General features: G+C 31.4%; 1 protein-coding gene across 1 annotated transcript in view; it reads left to right on the top strand.

Annotated features, from left to right (window-relative positions):
* FSTL5 (follistatin like 5) overlaps positions 1–16,345 on the top strand; it is a 994,361-nt gene that overhangs the window by 777,001 nt on the left and 201,015 nt on the right. The window contains exon 8 of the mRNA XM_051966050.1: positions 874–994. Coding sequence (XP_051822010.1) covers positions 874–994 — 121 coding nt within the window. The remainder of the gene's footprint in view (positions 1–873; positions 995–16,345) is intronic.

The following is a 16,345-nucleotide window of genomic DNA, read 5'->3' as shown; positions in this document are numbered from 1 at the left end:
TAATAAATAGGGTTTTTGGTTACTTAGATGACAGAGAAAACCTAATAGCGAGTTGATAGCAACCTCAATGCTCCAGAACTGTTTTTTAGATTATTGATATCCAACAAGACCATGATGAACACTGCTCAATCACTTAGAAAAGAAAGGCCAAAATTCAAGAAACTCATTGAACAATAAATTTTTGTTGCTTTATGTTTTAAAAGAACAAGGCAAGACCCAATTGTGACAGCAGAGTGAGAAGCAAGATATTGCACAAAAGTATATTATTTTGCATCTTTAAAGGATAAAAAAATTACTAATGTGAAAAGTCAGCATACTACAAGCAAGCTCTATTGTATTCATTTTCCCTACAGAGAAAAAAAGGCAATTTTGATGCAATCTCAATATTGAAAGCTTAAACCAGTATGGGAACAAGTAATCCCGGATTGAATTATTCCATATGCAAATAAACTTCTTCCTTGACACTTAATCAAAGATCTATTCAAGGAATAGGAGAGTTAGCAATAAAGTTAGAAAGTAATTCTTGTAAATAAAACAAGCCTGCTATTTAACAGGTTCTAGGGAAATTTCAAGGTCATTTGATTTATGAATTATCAAACTTAAAGTCATAAAGAACTATTATCATTCTATCATAAAAACAGCCACTTCAGTTTAGTTTGTCTTCTGATATTTCTGCAAATGAAAAGGGACATGAAAAAGAATTTATAAAGCACTTATTATGTAACAGGTATTGCATCAAATACTTTACACAACATAAACACACATACACTCGTATTAACATGCGTGTGTGTGTGTGCGCACACACACACACACATACACACAAAGATAATTACAGCATAATTTACTTTATTTCCTATTTCTTTTTATTTCTAGGATTTTGGAGATGATGGATCTCTATACATTACTAAAGTGACCACAACACATATGGGGAATTACACCTGCTATGCAGATGGCTACGATAAACTATATCAGACTCACATCTTCCAAGTAAATGGTAAGAACCACTGTATTGCAGTAATTATGTTTCTTGGTTTGCTGGATTTTTAAAAAAATATTATGATTGACTAGGAAGGGAATATAATGCTCTTTCATTTTTAAGTTCTTAACTAAGTGAATATAGTTAAACAGGGATTTTTAAGGGTTTGATGATTTAAAGTAAACCATATGAACAAAGGAGGCTATTTTACTATCATGTGATATTTTAATTTCAAATAAATGTTTTATATATTTTACTATTGTCCTTTTAGCGCATTCTGAAGTGAACAATTAAAGGCATGAACAACCTGAATTTCCTTTGAAATCTCTTTTTAGCTCTAGAATCCCAAGCCCAGATTAAAAAAAAAAAAAGTACAAAGGCCAATGAAATTTTTGCTACCTTAACCACAAAAGCACTTCAACTTCATATTTGGTTAATTGCTTACTAGTTGTTCAAATCCAAGAAAAAAAATGCCACCTTATCACATATGTGCTTTCCCTTGATTCTATTTAGGCACACAGTCCTGAGCTAAGAAACATCTCCTAGTCTTCTGTGTCATTTAGCAACTAGATTATAATTTCACCCTCATGGATAGAGGGTGCTATGAAAATTAATTTTAAAACATTTTAATGAATTTTATATTTCCTCATATTAAATTAATACTTTTGCCAAAAATTAAAAACAATGGTTCCAGGATTAATTGCTATATTATATTATAATATAATTAGTTTCTTTTGTAATCTTATATGGTTGATTTCATACAGTTAAAGGTATATAACATTTTGAGAAGGATTCTGTCTACATGTTTTACCAAAAAGACAAAAGAGTGTATATCATATATAAAAAGATAAAAATTTCTAATTTAAAAGATCACTTTGAACCATATTATAATATTATAGATCATAGCTTTTGTTTTAACAAACATTTGCCAAGTGTTGTGTTAGGTCCTGTGAAATTTAAACATGAAAGTGAAGCAATTCTTGCCCCTCAAGGAGGTTACATTCTATAGCACAGACACATATAAACAGGAAGAGCTTGGTCTAAGGAAAAGAATGTTTATTCTAGAATCAGAAGGCTTTGGTTCAAATACTTTCTCTGACATAAGCAATCTATATCATATTAAAGTTTCTGAATTTTCCTTAGCCGCAGTTTTCTTTTCTAGAAAATGAGGATGTTGAGATAGCCTCTGAGGTAATTTCCAGCTTTAGATCTAATAATATTATGAGTATACAGCATATTATATAGGTGTCCACAATAAAACACAAATGTGATTTGGGTGGGTGGGGGCTAGATCAGAAATCACTTAGCAATTGATTGATTCATGATTGGCTTTATGATGCTTCCTGAATGAGGAAACTAAGAGTTCAGAGAGGTTTAGCTATAGAACTGCTGCATTCCACAAATGTGGTATTGCTTGTACAATGGCATAGAGGAGGCAAAATGAGTTGTTTTCTTTGAAGAAAAACAAGAATGTTTTGGCTGAATCAAGGGTTAAGTGAGGGAATAAGCATTTATATTGCCCCTAAAATGTGCCAGGAACTGTCATAAGAAATTTTAAAAAGTATTATCTCATTTGATAATAGCATGCAAAAAGATTAATATCATTATATGATGAGATAAGAAAGGTCCTTTAGAGACAAGTTATGAATGACTTGAAATACCAAAAAGAAGAATTCGTAAAATAAAATTATTGTGAAAAAAAAAAAAACATGATTAATGTAATACAAAGACTCATTTTTAAAATCTCTATTCCCATTTATATTCTTAAAATTTATTGATGATGCCAAATAGCTTTTTGTTTATTTGCTTATATCTATTGATATTTACCACAGTAGAAATTAAAATGGTTAAATTTTTAACATCTCATTTAAAATAATTATGAATTCATGTTAGCCTAAATAACACATTTTAATGAAAAATGACCTTCTTAAAAGAGTAATACTCCTTTTCGCTTTCCCAATTAATTCATTTATTTCTTTATTTTTGTGATACTTTTGTGCTTGATAGAATGTTAAATTTAAATGTTATGTCAGCTATCTCAGTTCTATTAGTGTATTCATGTATAAAATTAGAATGTGGTAACTAGGAAAAATGGGATGATGTTGATATTCAAAGGCAGGGGAAATTAAAACGTTCTGATCAGGGAATATGTTTGTAGTTCCACTAAATCTTCAACAGTATTTCAGAGAAAAAAATATTTATGCTGGAAAGACAGCTAGATGAAGAATCAGAAGACTTCGTTTTGAATTCTGTTTCTTCTACCTGGTAAATTTCAAAGGCAGGTACGTGATACAGAGGACAATGTAGGGCAACTGGATAGAATTAGGAAGATCTGAGATCAAATCTGACCTCTGATATTTATTTCCTGTGTGACTCTGGGTGAGACACTTAAATTTTTTTTTGCCTTCATTTTCTCATCTATAAAATGAAGTTAATAATAGTACCTACCTCCCAATTGTTATGAAGATCAAATGACATAACTTTTGTAAACTATCTAGAACACTGAGGCCCAGAGTATGCGCCATATAAATGTCAGCCATTATTATTATTATAGATGGAATTTCAATAATCAAAATGGGGATTTCTCAAAAGGTATGGACACCAAGGGTTTCTTTATTTCTCTCTCAGACAAATGCCTACCCATGTCTTGCCTCATAGATCTCTTCTTGCCATAGTGGTACAATATCTAAAAACCATTGCCTTTTTGGCTAGATTCCCTTTACTTCAACATTGGTAGAATTATACCATCTTCAGAGAATGACCTACCCTCTCTCCTTCTGAAGTTATTATACAATTCTTTGCACTACCACCATCACACAATTTCTACTTATGGCTCTTATTTTAGGCAAATCAATTCATCTCTTTGAAGTTCAATTTTCTAATCTATAAAACATGAGATTATATGAAATGACTCCTAAAGGCCCTTTTAACTATATATATATTATATACATCCCATGACCAGTTTTTGAATTCTGATTTTCATAATTACTAGTCAAGTGATGTCTGGCAACTCACCTCAACATCTTCATTTTCTGTATCCTCATTTTTATAATGGTCAAAATAATAGCTCAATTATTTACTTCACAAAATTATTAAAGAACTATGTAAATGTGAGGTATTTTTACATTGCTAGTACCATCCATTTCTAAGACACACCATTCTCTTTTCAGACATGTAGGAAATCAATGTTTTTTTCAGAGCTCTGTTTTCACTATGTAAATCCCATGCTAATTATTAACAAAAAGAAAACAAGGAATGGCTGATTAGAAAGTGTGTTCCCTAAAAATATCACTAATAATCACAGCTCAAAAAAAAAAAAAAGAAAAAAAAAAACACTTTGATCTTCTTAATTATCCCCACAAGTGACATATGGAAAATCTCTTTGATTCAATTGCTCTTCAAGCAACATGAATACTAAATTAAGATTATATAGAAGAAATCTCAAGTTCATCTCAGAAGATACTGGCAAAGCAAATTACATTTTTTTAAAAAAATAGGATTTAGAATCATTCTGTTAGACAACTTCATGCTTTTTTCCTGATTCCTCCCCCACACACAGACACACACTAGGATATATACCTGGATAAGTGGAAATATTCAAATTATTTGTTCTTAATAGATGTTTACATTTGCAAGGGACATATGCTTACAATATTTCTCTTTCCTATCATGTAAGTCTAGGCACATTTCTTGACTAGTCTCTATATTCCTCATTCTTGACAACAGCTTTTTGAAAAAGGTATACTAGAGTTACCTGACCTCTTCAGACAGCTGACTCATACTTAAATAGTATTTTTCTTGAGCCTGAATAAGATAGAATCTAGCTTTAAAATGTCTTGTCAGGGATAGAGTAGTTGGGTCATTGGGTCAGAATGCAGTGTAGAATGATTGACCTCATGGATCTCAAATGCTGTGTCACAAAAAAAAAAAAAAGACATTGCACACATTTTATAACTTTTCCAATATTTTACCTTAGAATCATCATGATCTGTTCTGATTTATGGAATTGTAACTATTTTAACTTGTAAACTATAAATAACCAAATCCAGAAACATTAAACTAGAAAAATTAAACACTATTTTGTAAAGTATATAAGGTATGTCAATATATATCCAAGAATAGTAGTAATGTTTCCAAACACATACACAACAGTCAGTAGTTTTAGGACAGGATAATGACTAATTAATGTAATGACACTTGTATCACAGGAGAGTAGAAAAGAGGTTAATGTGATAATGAGACTTTTTTGATCTTAAAGATTTAGCATGAGCACACTTTGAAGATACTTTAATTGGATTTTAAGCACCTTTTCTAATTTGCATGTGCATTTGGTAATCTATATGTTCTAAAAAAGCATTTCATATCATTTGAATTAATAAATTGATTTAACCTCATTTTAAAGGATTTTTTCAATGATTTCTGTTTCACACATGATTTGTTGAATCCTTTTGCTGATGAAACATTTAAAATAATGTATTGGGTTTGAATTTTACAGTATATTGTTGGCTGGAACACATCTCCAAAACAATCTAATTCAGTCCCATTTTTCATGGATGAGAAAACTGAGATCCAGTAACATAAGAAGGTTTAATCCCAAAATCATATGGGTAGGAAACATCATAGTCCAAATTAGATGTTAAATCCAAACCTCTATTCCTTTTATTACTCTGCCTCAAATCGTTAAAATGAACTTGAGAAATACCTTTTGCCTAAATTATACATATTTCTCGTAGTCTTCATGAATACTATTGGTAGCAGTAAAATTCTTTTTTCATTAAGTATACTGCTTCTCAAATTTTATCCAGTGCACTTTCATATTGTTTTTTTTTTTCCCTCACAAAGTAATGTATTTTTAATACAGATTGCTTTATGAATCATGTCGGGAGAGAAAAATCAAAGCAAAAGGGAAAAACCATTGGAGAGAGAGAGAAAAAAAAAAAAAAGTGAACATAGCATGTATTGATTTACAATCAGTCTCCTTAGTTCTTTTACAGAATGCAGATGGCATTTCCATCCAAAGTCTCTTGAGCTAGTTTTGGATCACTGATTCACTGAAAAGAGTGAAGTTTTTTTTTTTTTTTTTTAAATAGTTGATCACCACATAATCTTGCTGCTCTTGTATACAATGTGCTGGTGTTTTTCTTCTATAAAATATAATAATTGTTCTCTCTGGGAGAGAGCTGGTTTCTCGGGGAGGTTTTCTGGAGGCAGCTTTAGTTTCAGTTAAAAGTAATAATCACTCAAAATGCAGCCAGCTGGTAAAAATGCAAACATTTATTTTCTCCTTCCAAAATAGCCTGGTTAGTTGAGTCCTATCTCTCTGCTTGGTTCCAAGACCTCTTGCAGATTGTCCTTTGCTTCTGCCTCTGCTTTCTTCAGCCTCCAGCCAGCCAAATGGAAAATGGAATGAATCTCTCTTGTCTTGGAGAGAGGGCTTGTGGGCTTCCTCCCAGAATGCTCCTCTCCGACCCCAGTCAATGTTCCAAAGTAACCCTCTGTAACCCGAAGTAACTCTCTTCTGAGAGAGGGCTTCTGGCTGAACTCACTGGACGCTCCCCTCTCAATCTAATTCAGCTAAACTCTCTCTGAGAGCCTTTGTCTGTTTCTTATATATGAGAGAGTGGGACTGTGGGATATCTCCCAGCGTGTTCTCTGGCCCTAAGAGTTTCAAGGGAGGTATGAATTCAGATATCTCATACTAAACCCTGATTGTGGGTTTTCTCCCATAGTGCTCTCTGGCCCAAAGAGCTTCAAGGGAGGTGTGAACTCATAAAGTTACAAAGTTTACTTTGTGAAACTCCCATACTTGTGAACTCCAATGAGTAAAGGTGTGAACACAAGCATTGTATCAATTAGTTCTACTTAGTACCTTGTTTCAGGTTCTGGCCCAAAACATCTCCTTGTAAGATCAGATCAATAATACTGAATCATGCTAAATTAGATAATTATTATCTCTATCAACTCTAATGAGTTAGCAGTTTGTAAAGATTCCAACAACAATGTACTCCTGGTTCTGGTTGTTTTGTTCAGTATCACTTCATGGAAACTTTTCAGACCTTCTAAAATCAACTTGTTCTTTCTTTTTTCTAGAACAGTAATATTCCATTACCTTATTTTACACAACTTATTCAGTCATTACCTAACTGATGGACATCTACTCATTTTCCAATTCTTTGCTACTACAAAAAGAGCTTCTACAAACATTTTTCCACATATGGGTCCTTTTCCCTACTTTATGATTTTCTTGGGATACAGACATAATGGCACTGCTGGGCCAAAGGGTATATACAGCTTTATAGCCCTTTGGGTATGATTCCAAATCGCTCTCCAGAATGGTTTGATCAGTTCACAACTCCACCAACAATGCATTAGTGTCTCTGATTTCACACATCCCTGCCAACATTTTTTATTATCTTTTCCTGTCATCTTAGCAAATCTGAGAGATATGAAATAGTACTTCAGAGATGTTTTAATTTGCATTTCTCTAATCAATAATGATTTAGAGCATTTTTCATTTAAATTTAAATAGCTTTAATTTTGAGATCTGAAAATTGTTCATATTCTTTAACCATTTAACTACTGGGTATTGACGTGTATCCAGATAAATTTAACACAGTTCTTTATATATTTTAAAATGAGATGTTTCTTAGAAACACTGATGCTAAAAATTTTTTTTTATCAGCTTTGTATTTCTCTTTTGGTCTTGTTTCTGTTAGTTTTGTTTAAGCAAAATTTTTTTTTTAATTTAATTAAATCAGAGTTGTCCATTTTGCCTTTCATAATGTTCTCCTATTCTCCTTTGGTCATAAGTTCTTCTCTTCCCCAACGATCTGATAGGAAAATTATCTCTTGTTCTCCTTATTTGTTTATTATATCATTCTTTATGTCCAAATCATGTATGCATACCCATGAGCAATTAACATTTTCCCAATTGTTTACTTATGACTTTATTTGTATGAGAAGTGTTTTGTAATTGTGTTCATATAGTTCTTGGGTTTGTCTTGGCAGGTAGACCGCCAAGTATGTTATTTCTTCTACAATGATTTTAAATGGAATTTCAATTTCTATCTCTTGCTGTTAGGTTTTGTTAGTAATATATACAAAAGCTAATGATTTGTGTGGATTTATTTTATATCCTGTAACTTTGGCTTAAGCTGTTGTTTCCAGTAGGTTTTGAGATGATTTTGTAGGATTCTTTAAGTAAATTATCATATCATTTGCAAAGAGTGATAGTTTTATTTTCTCATTGCCTATTCTGATTCCTTTAATTTGTTTTTCTTTTCTTACTGCTAAAGCCAATATTTCTAGTACTATTTTGAATAATAGTGGTGATAATGGGCATCCTTGTTTCATCTCTGATCTTATTTGGAATGTGTCCTGCTTCTCTCCATTACAAAGAATGCTTGCTGTTGGTTTTAGATAGATATGGCTTATTACTTTAAGGAAAGCTTCCATTATTCCTATGTTCTTTGGTGTTTTTAATAAGAATGGATGCTGTATCTTGTCAAAAGCTTTTTTTATTTTTATTTTATTGCATCTATTGAGTTTAGCATTTGATTTCTATTGGTTTTATTTTTGATAGGGTCAATGATGGTAATAATTTTCCCGATATTGAATCAGTTCTGCATTTCTAGTGTAAATCTCATTTGATCATAGTTATTATCCTACTGATAAATTACTGTATTCTCTTTGCTAATATTTTATTTAAATATTTTTGCATCAATGTTCATTAAGGAGGTTGAATTTTCTTTCTCTGTTTTGCCTGTTCCTGATTAAGGTATCAGTACCATATTTGTGTTATTGAAGGCATTTGGCAGGACTCCTTTTTTACCTATTTTTCCAAATAGTTTACATAATACTGGAATTAATTTCTCTTCAAATGTTTGGTAGAATTCACTTGTGAATACATCCAACCCTGGAAATTTTTTTTTTTTCTTTAGGGAGTTCATTAATGATTTGTTCAATTTCATCTTCTAAAATGGGATTATTTAAATTATTTGTTTCCTCTTCTGTTAAAATGGGTAATTTATATTATTGTAAATTTTCATCACTTAGATTAGATTGTCATACTTGCTGCCATAGAGTTGGGCAAAAAAGCTCATAATTATTGCTTTAAATTCTTTGTCATTAGTGATAAATTCATCTTTTTCATTTTTGATGCTGGAGATTTTTTTTCTTTCCTTTTTCTGATCAAATTAACCTAAGTTTTATCTGTTTTGTTTTTTTTTTTTAATAATATCAACTCTTAGTTTTATTAATTAGTTCAATAGTTTTCTTATTTTCATTAATGTTTCCTTTGAATTTCAGAATTTTTAATTTGGTATTTAATTTGGATTTTTTGATTTGTTCTTTTTCTAGCTTATTTAATTTTATGCCCAAATTATTGATCTCATCTTTCTTTATTTTATTCATGTAGCTATTTAGAGAAATGCCATTTCCTCTAAGAACTTCTTTGATTACATCTCAAACGTTTTGGTATGTTGTCTCATCATTGTTATTTTCTTGAATGAAATTATGGATTGTTTCTGTGATTTGTTGTTTCACTCTCCCATTCTTTAGAATTAGATTATTTAATTCCCAGTTAGTTTTTGATTTCTTTCCCTGCCTCTTTATTGAATTCAATGTATATTACATTGTGATTTGAAAAGGAAGCATTTACTATTTCTGTTTTTCTGCATTTTATTTTGAGGTTTTTATGCCTTAATATACGGTCACTTTTTAAGTAGATGCCATGTGCTGTCAAGAAAATGGTGTATTCCTTTCTGTCCCTATTCAATATTCTGCAAAATTCTGTCATATCTAGGTTTTCTCTATTTTCTTTCCTGTTTATTTTGTAGTTAGATTTGTCTGATTTTAAGAGGGGCAATTTGAGGTCCCCCACTAGTCTAGTTTTGCTGTCTATTTCTTCCTTCAATGGGCTTAAAATCTTTAGCAATTTGCCTGCTCTATCACTTGGTGCATACACATTTAGCATAATGTCTACTTCATTATTTATGATATCTTTTATCAAGTTGTACTTTCCTTCCCTATCTCTTTTAATTAAATCTATTTTTTTTTTACTTTTGCATTGTTTGAGATCAGAATTGCTACCTCTGCTTTTTTTTTTTAACTCAGCTGAAGCACCATAAATTCTGTTTCAGCTTTTTACATTTACTCTATATGTGTCTCTTTATATCAGATGTTGCTTATAAACAACATATTGAAGGATTATGTTTTTTAATTCATTTTGCTATACACTTTCACTTTATCAGAGAATTCATTCCATTCATATTCACAGTTATGATTATCAGCTCTTTGATTATTTCCTTCTATCCTATTTTATCCCTTGTACATATATACATTTGTTCCCTTTATCCACTCTGTCCTTAGTCACTTCTTACACCATGCACTACCTTATTTTTTATTAGCCCTTTCACCTATCTCTTATCTTTTCCCCTATTGTTTCTGCCCTACTTCCTGTCCTGATTCTCCTTTTTTTTTTCCTCTTCCTCTTCTAATTACTTATAGGGTTAGATACATTTCTATACCTAACTGAATGATCAAGTTATTGCCTCTTAGATATAGAACTTAGGAGATCAAGCTTTAGATAGTGCTCATCCCCCTCCCTTCTTTCTATTATAATAGTGTGTGTGTGTGTGTGTGTGTGTGTGTGTAAGTGCATCTTCAAATGAATTAATTGTCCCATTATACTTCCCCTTTTTTCTTTTTCCAGTACAGTACCTTTTCCATCCCTGGATGTTTTTTCTTTAATGTCATCACATCAGAGTCGATTCATAATCACACCCTTTGTCCATGTGATGCCCCGCTCTGTCTCCCCAGTAACAGATACAGTTCTCAAGAATTATAGATATCATTTTCCCATCTAATGGTGTAAACAGATTAACCTTTAAACAATATATATTTTCCTATTTGCTTTTCTATCCTTCTCGTCATTCCTGTATTTGTAGATTAAAATGTGTGTTTAGTTCTATTTTTTTTTCCCCCCAATGGAAATGATTGAAAGTCTCTTACTTCATTGAAGATCCACTGCCTCCACTGAAAGATAATGCCGAATCTTTCTGGGTAGTTAATTCTTGGCTGTAACCCTATATCCTTTGCCTTCTAGACTATCGTATTCCATGTCCTCTGATCTTTTATTGTAGAAGCTGTGAAGTTTCTGATTTCAGCTTCATGATATTTGTATAGTTTTGTGTGGCAGTTTGTAGTTTTTTTTTTTTTTCCTTGAGATTGTAGTTCTGGAATTTTACAACAATGTTCTTTGGGGTTTTGTGGGATGTCTTTTGAAGGTGATCTATGGATTCTTTCAATGCATATCTCCCACTTTCTTTTTAGAATATTGAGGCAGTTTTCCTTAATTATCTTTTTTATTGAAGTTTTTATTTTGAAAACATAAGCAAAGATAAATTTTCAATTTTGGCCCTTGCAATCTTTTGTTCCAATTTTCTCCCCTTCCCTGCACCTCCTCCCCTAAATGACAACTAATCCACTACAGGTTAAACATGATTTTATATATATATGAAAAATCTGATCAAAAAGTAAGAAAAATGAGAAAGAAAATAAAATTCAAGTAAACAATGATAAAAGAAGTGAAGATGCTATGTTGTGATCCAACACTCAGTTCCCACAGTCCTTTCTCTGGGTTTATATAACGCTCATCATCACAAGATCATTGTAACTGACCTGAATCATCTCCTTGTTGAGAAGAGCCACGTCTATCAGAATTGATCATTGCATAATATTGCTATTGCAATGTGTAATGATCTCCTGTTTCTGCTTATTTCACTTATCATCAGCTCCTATAATTCTCTCCAGACCTCTCTTAAATCATCTGCTGATTGTTATTATAGAACAATAATGTTCCATAACATTCATATACTATAACTTATTCAGCCATTCTCCAACTGATGGGCAGTCACTCAGTTTCCAGTTTCTTACCACTACAAAAAGAGATGCCACAAATATTTTTGCACATGTGGGTCCCTTTCCCTTCTTTAAGATCTCTTTGCGATATAAGCCCAGTAAGAACACTTCTGGATAAAAGTGTATATACAATTTGATAGCCTTTTAAACATAGTTCCCCAAATTTATCTCCAGAATGGTTGGATCAGTTCAGAATTCTACCAATAATGCATTAATGGCCCAGTTTTCTCACATCCCTCCAACATTCATTATTATTTTTTTCCTGATATCTTAGCCAATCTGAGATGACAACCTCAGAGTTGTCTTAATTTGCATTTCTCTGATCAATGTGTTTTAGAGGACCTTTCCATATGATGAGAAATGGTTTCAATTTGTTCATCTGAAAATTGTCTGTTCATATGCTTTGACAATTTAGCAATTGAAGAATGGCTTGAATTCTTATAAATTTGAGCCAATTCTCTATATATTTTCAAAATGAGGCTTTTATCAGAACCCTTGAATGTAAAAATGTTTTCCCAATTTATTGCTCCCCTTTTAATCATGTATATATTAGTTTTGTTTGTACAAAAACTTTTTAACTTAATTTAATCAAAATTATCTATTTTGTGTTCAATAATGATCTCCAGTTCTTTTTTGGTCACAAATTCTTTCTTCTTCACAGATCTGAGAGGTAAACTATCCTATGTTCTTCTAATTTGCTTATAATGTCTCTCTTTATGTCCAAATCATGAACACATTTTGATCTTATCTCTGTGTATAATGCTAGGTGTGAGTCAATGCCTAGTTTCTGCCATACTACTTTCCAATTTTCCCAATAGTTTTTGTGAAATAGTGAGTTATTAATCCCCAATACCGGGATCATTGAGTTTGTCAAACACTAGATTAAAATAGTCATTGACAATTTTGTCCTATAAACCTAACCTATTTCACTGATCAACTATTCTATTTCTTAGCCCATATCAAATGGTTTTGATGCCTGCTGTTTTATAATATAGTTTTAGTCTGGTACAATTGGGCCACCTTCACTGGCATTTTTCTTATTAATTCCCTTGAAATTCTTGACCTTTTATTCTTCCATTTGAACTTTGTTATTATTTTTTCTAGATCTGTAAAATAATTTCTTGAGCGTTTGATTGGTATGACACTAAATGGATAGATTAATTTAGGTAGTATTGTCATTTTTTCTTATGTTTGCTTGGCCTACCCATGAGCCTTTGATATTTTTCCAATTGAATAGATTTGATTTTATTTGTGTGGAAAGTGTTTTGTACTTGTGTTCATATAGATTCCCAAATATTTTATGTTATTGACAGTTAAATTTTGAATGGAATTTCTCTTTGTATCTCTTGCTGCGGACTTTGTTAATAATATATAAAAATGCTGATGATTTATGTGAATTTATTTTATATACTCCAACTTTGCTAAAGTTGTGAATTATTTCTTGCAGTTTTTAGTTGATTTTCTAGGTTTCTCTAAATATAGTATCATATCATCTTCAAAGAATAATAATTTGATTTCCTCATTACAATCTCTTTTTCTTCTCTTATTGCCAAAACTAATATTTCTAATACAATGTTGAATAGTAATGGTAATAATAGTGGGCAACCTTGTTTTACCCCTAATGTTATTGGGAATGGCTCTAGTTGGTCCCTACTACATATGATGCTTGGTGATGGTTTTAGATAAATGCAACTGATCATTTTAAGGGAAAGTCCATTTATTCCTATAATCTCTAGTGTTTTAAATAGAAATGGGTGTTGGATTTTAACAAATACTTTTTCTGTATCTATTGAGATAAGCATATGATTTTCATTAGTCTGGTTATTGATATAGTCAGTTATGCTATTTTCCTAACATTGAACTGGCTTTTCATCCCTGGCATAAATCCTAGATGCTCATAGTGTATTATTCTGAGGATGACTTTCTGAAATCTCTTTGCTAATATTTTATTTAAGATTTTTGCATCAATATTCATTAGGAAAATTACTCCATAACTTTCTTTCTCTCTTTTCATCCTACCTGGTTTAGGTACCAGCACCATATCTTTGTCATTAAAAAAAAATGTTAGGACTCCTTTCCCTATTTTTTTAAAAATAGATTTATAGTATTGGAATGAAATCTTCTTTAAATATTTGGTAGAATTCATATGTAAATCCATCTGGCCCTGGAGATTTTTTTTTTCCTTAGGGAGTTGATTAATAGCTTGTTCTATTTCTTTTTCTAAAATGGGACTATTTAAATAATTTAGTTCTTCTCTTAATCTGGGCAATCTATACATTTGTAGGTATTTCTCCATTTCACTTAGGTTATCAAATTTATTGACATATAGTTGGGCAAAATAACTTGTAATTATTGCTCTAATTTCTTCTTCATTGGTGGAAAGTTCTCTCTTTTCATTTTTGAGACAATTTCATTTTCTTCTTTCCTTTTTCTAATCAAATTAATTAAATGTTTATATATTTTGTTGCTTTTTTTCATAAAAGCAACTCAGTTTTATTTATTAATTCAATAGTTTTCTAACTTTGAATTTTATTCATCTCTCCTTTTATTTTCAGAATTTCAAATTTGGTACTTCACTGGAGAGGTTTAATTTCTTTTCTTTCTTGCTTTTTAGTTGTAGGTCCAATTCATTGATCTTCTCTTTCTCTATTTTATGCAAGTACGCATGTAGAGATATAAAATTTCCCCGAATAACCACTTTGGCTGTATTGCACAAATTTTGATATGTTGTCTCATTATTGTTATTCTCTTGGATGAAATTATTGATTGTGTCCATAATTTTTTGTTTTACCCATTCATTTTTTAGGATTAGATTATTTAGTTTCCAATTAATTTTTGGTTTATTTTCCCCTGGCCTTTTATTGCATGTAATTTTTATTGTATCATTATCTGAAAAAAAAAATGCATTTATTATTTTTGCCTTTCTGCATTTTATTTTGAGGTCTTTATGCCCTAACACATGGTCAATTTTTGTATAGGTTCCATGAACTGCCGAGAAAAAATATATTCCTTTCTGTCTCCATTAAATTTTCTCCAAAAAATCTACCACACCTAACTTTTCTAGTATTCTATTTACCTCCTTAACTTCTTTCTTATTTATTTTGTGGTTTAATTTATCTAATTCTGAGACAGCAAGGTTGAGATCCCCCATGAGTATAGTTTTACTATCTGTTTCTTCTTGCTTCTCTCTTAACTTCTCCTCCAGGAATTTGAAAGCTCTACCACTTGGTGCATTTTTGTCCAATAATATATATATATTATTGATATTGCTTCATTATCTATAGTACCTTTTAGCAAGATATAGTTTTCTTCCTTATCTCTTTTAATTAGATCTATTTTTGTTTTTGCTTGATCTCAGATTAGGATCGCTAACTCTGTTTATTTGTTTGTTTTTACTTCACCAGAAGCATAATAAATTCTGCTCCAGTCTTTTACCTTTACTCTAAATGCATCACTCTGCTTTAAATGTATTTCTTATAAACTATGTACTGTAGGATTCTGGCTTTTAATCCAGTCTGCTATTTGCTAATGTTTTATGGGAGAATTCATCTTATTCAAATTCACAGTTAAAATGACAAATTCTGTATTTCCTGTCATCTTATTTACACCAAATTATGCTTTTCTCTTTCATTTCCACCTTTTCCTTCCCCCCAGTATTTTGCTTCTGCCCATCACCTCCCTCAAACAGCCCTCCCCCTTTACAGCCCCCTCCTTTTCTTATATCTTTCCCCTATTTCTGCTGTTTTCTCTTCCATTAGCCTCCACTTTTCCTTTCCTTCTTCCTCTCTCACTTCCCTTCAACAAGTTTCTCTGTGAAACCAAATTTGTCTAATATTCTCTCTTTGAGCCAAATATGATAAGAGTAAGATTCATACAATGTTCATCCCCCTCTTTTCTTTGCCTTAATTATAATGGATCTTCTTTGCCTCTTTATAAGATGTAATTTTCCTCATTTTCACTTTACCCCAGTTTTCCTCTTTTTTCCAGCATAATCCCCTTTTCAGCTCTATTTTTTTATATTATCACAATAAAATCAAATTATACCTTCACTCTCTAAGTACACCCATAAGAGAGATATACTTCTCAAGAATTCTTTCCTTTTTACCTTTTCATACTTCTCTTGAGTTCTGTATTTAGAGATCATTTTTTTTTGTTCAATCTGGTCTTTTCATGAGAAATAAATGAAATTTACCTCTATCATTGAGTGTCTATCTTCTTCCCTGAAAGATAATGCTCAGTTTAGCTGGATAGTTGGTTCTTAGCTGTAATATAAGTTCCTTTGCCTTTCAGAATATCAGATTTCAGGCCCTTTGATCCTTTAAGGTGGAAGCTTTAAGGTCCTGGGTAATCCTGATTGGGGATGCTTAATATTTGAATTGTTTCTCTCTGGCTATTTACAATATTTTTTTCCCTTTGTCCAATAATTCTGAAATTTAGTCACAATATTCC

Source organism: Antechinus flavipes, chromosome 6, assembly GCF_016432865.1.
Source record: "Antechinus flavipes isolate AdamAnt ecotype Samford, QLD, Australia chromosome 6, AdamAnt_v2, whole genome shotgun sequence".
Classification (NCBI taxonomy): domain Eukaryota; kingdom Metazoa; phylum Chordata; class Mammalia; order Dasyuromorphia; family Dasyuridae; genus Antechinus; species Antechinus flavipes.
Note: the sequence above shows the minus strand (reverse complement) of the source record. Positions and strands in the feature narration are given on the sequence as shown.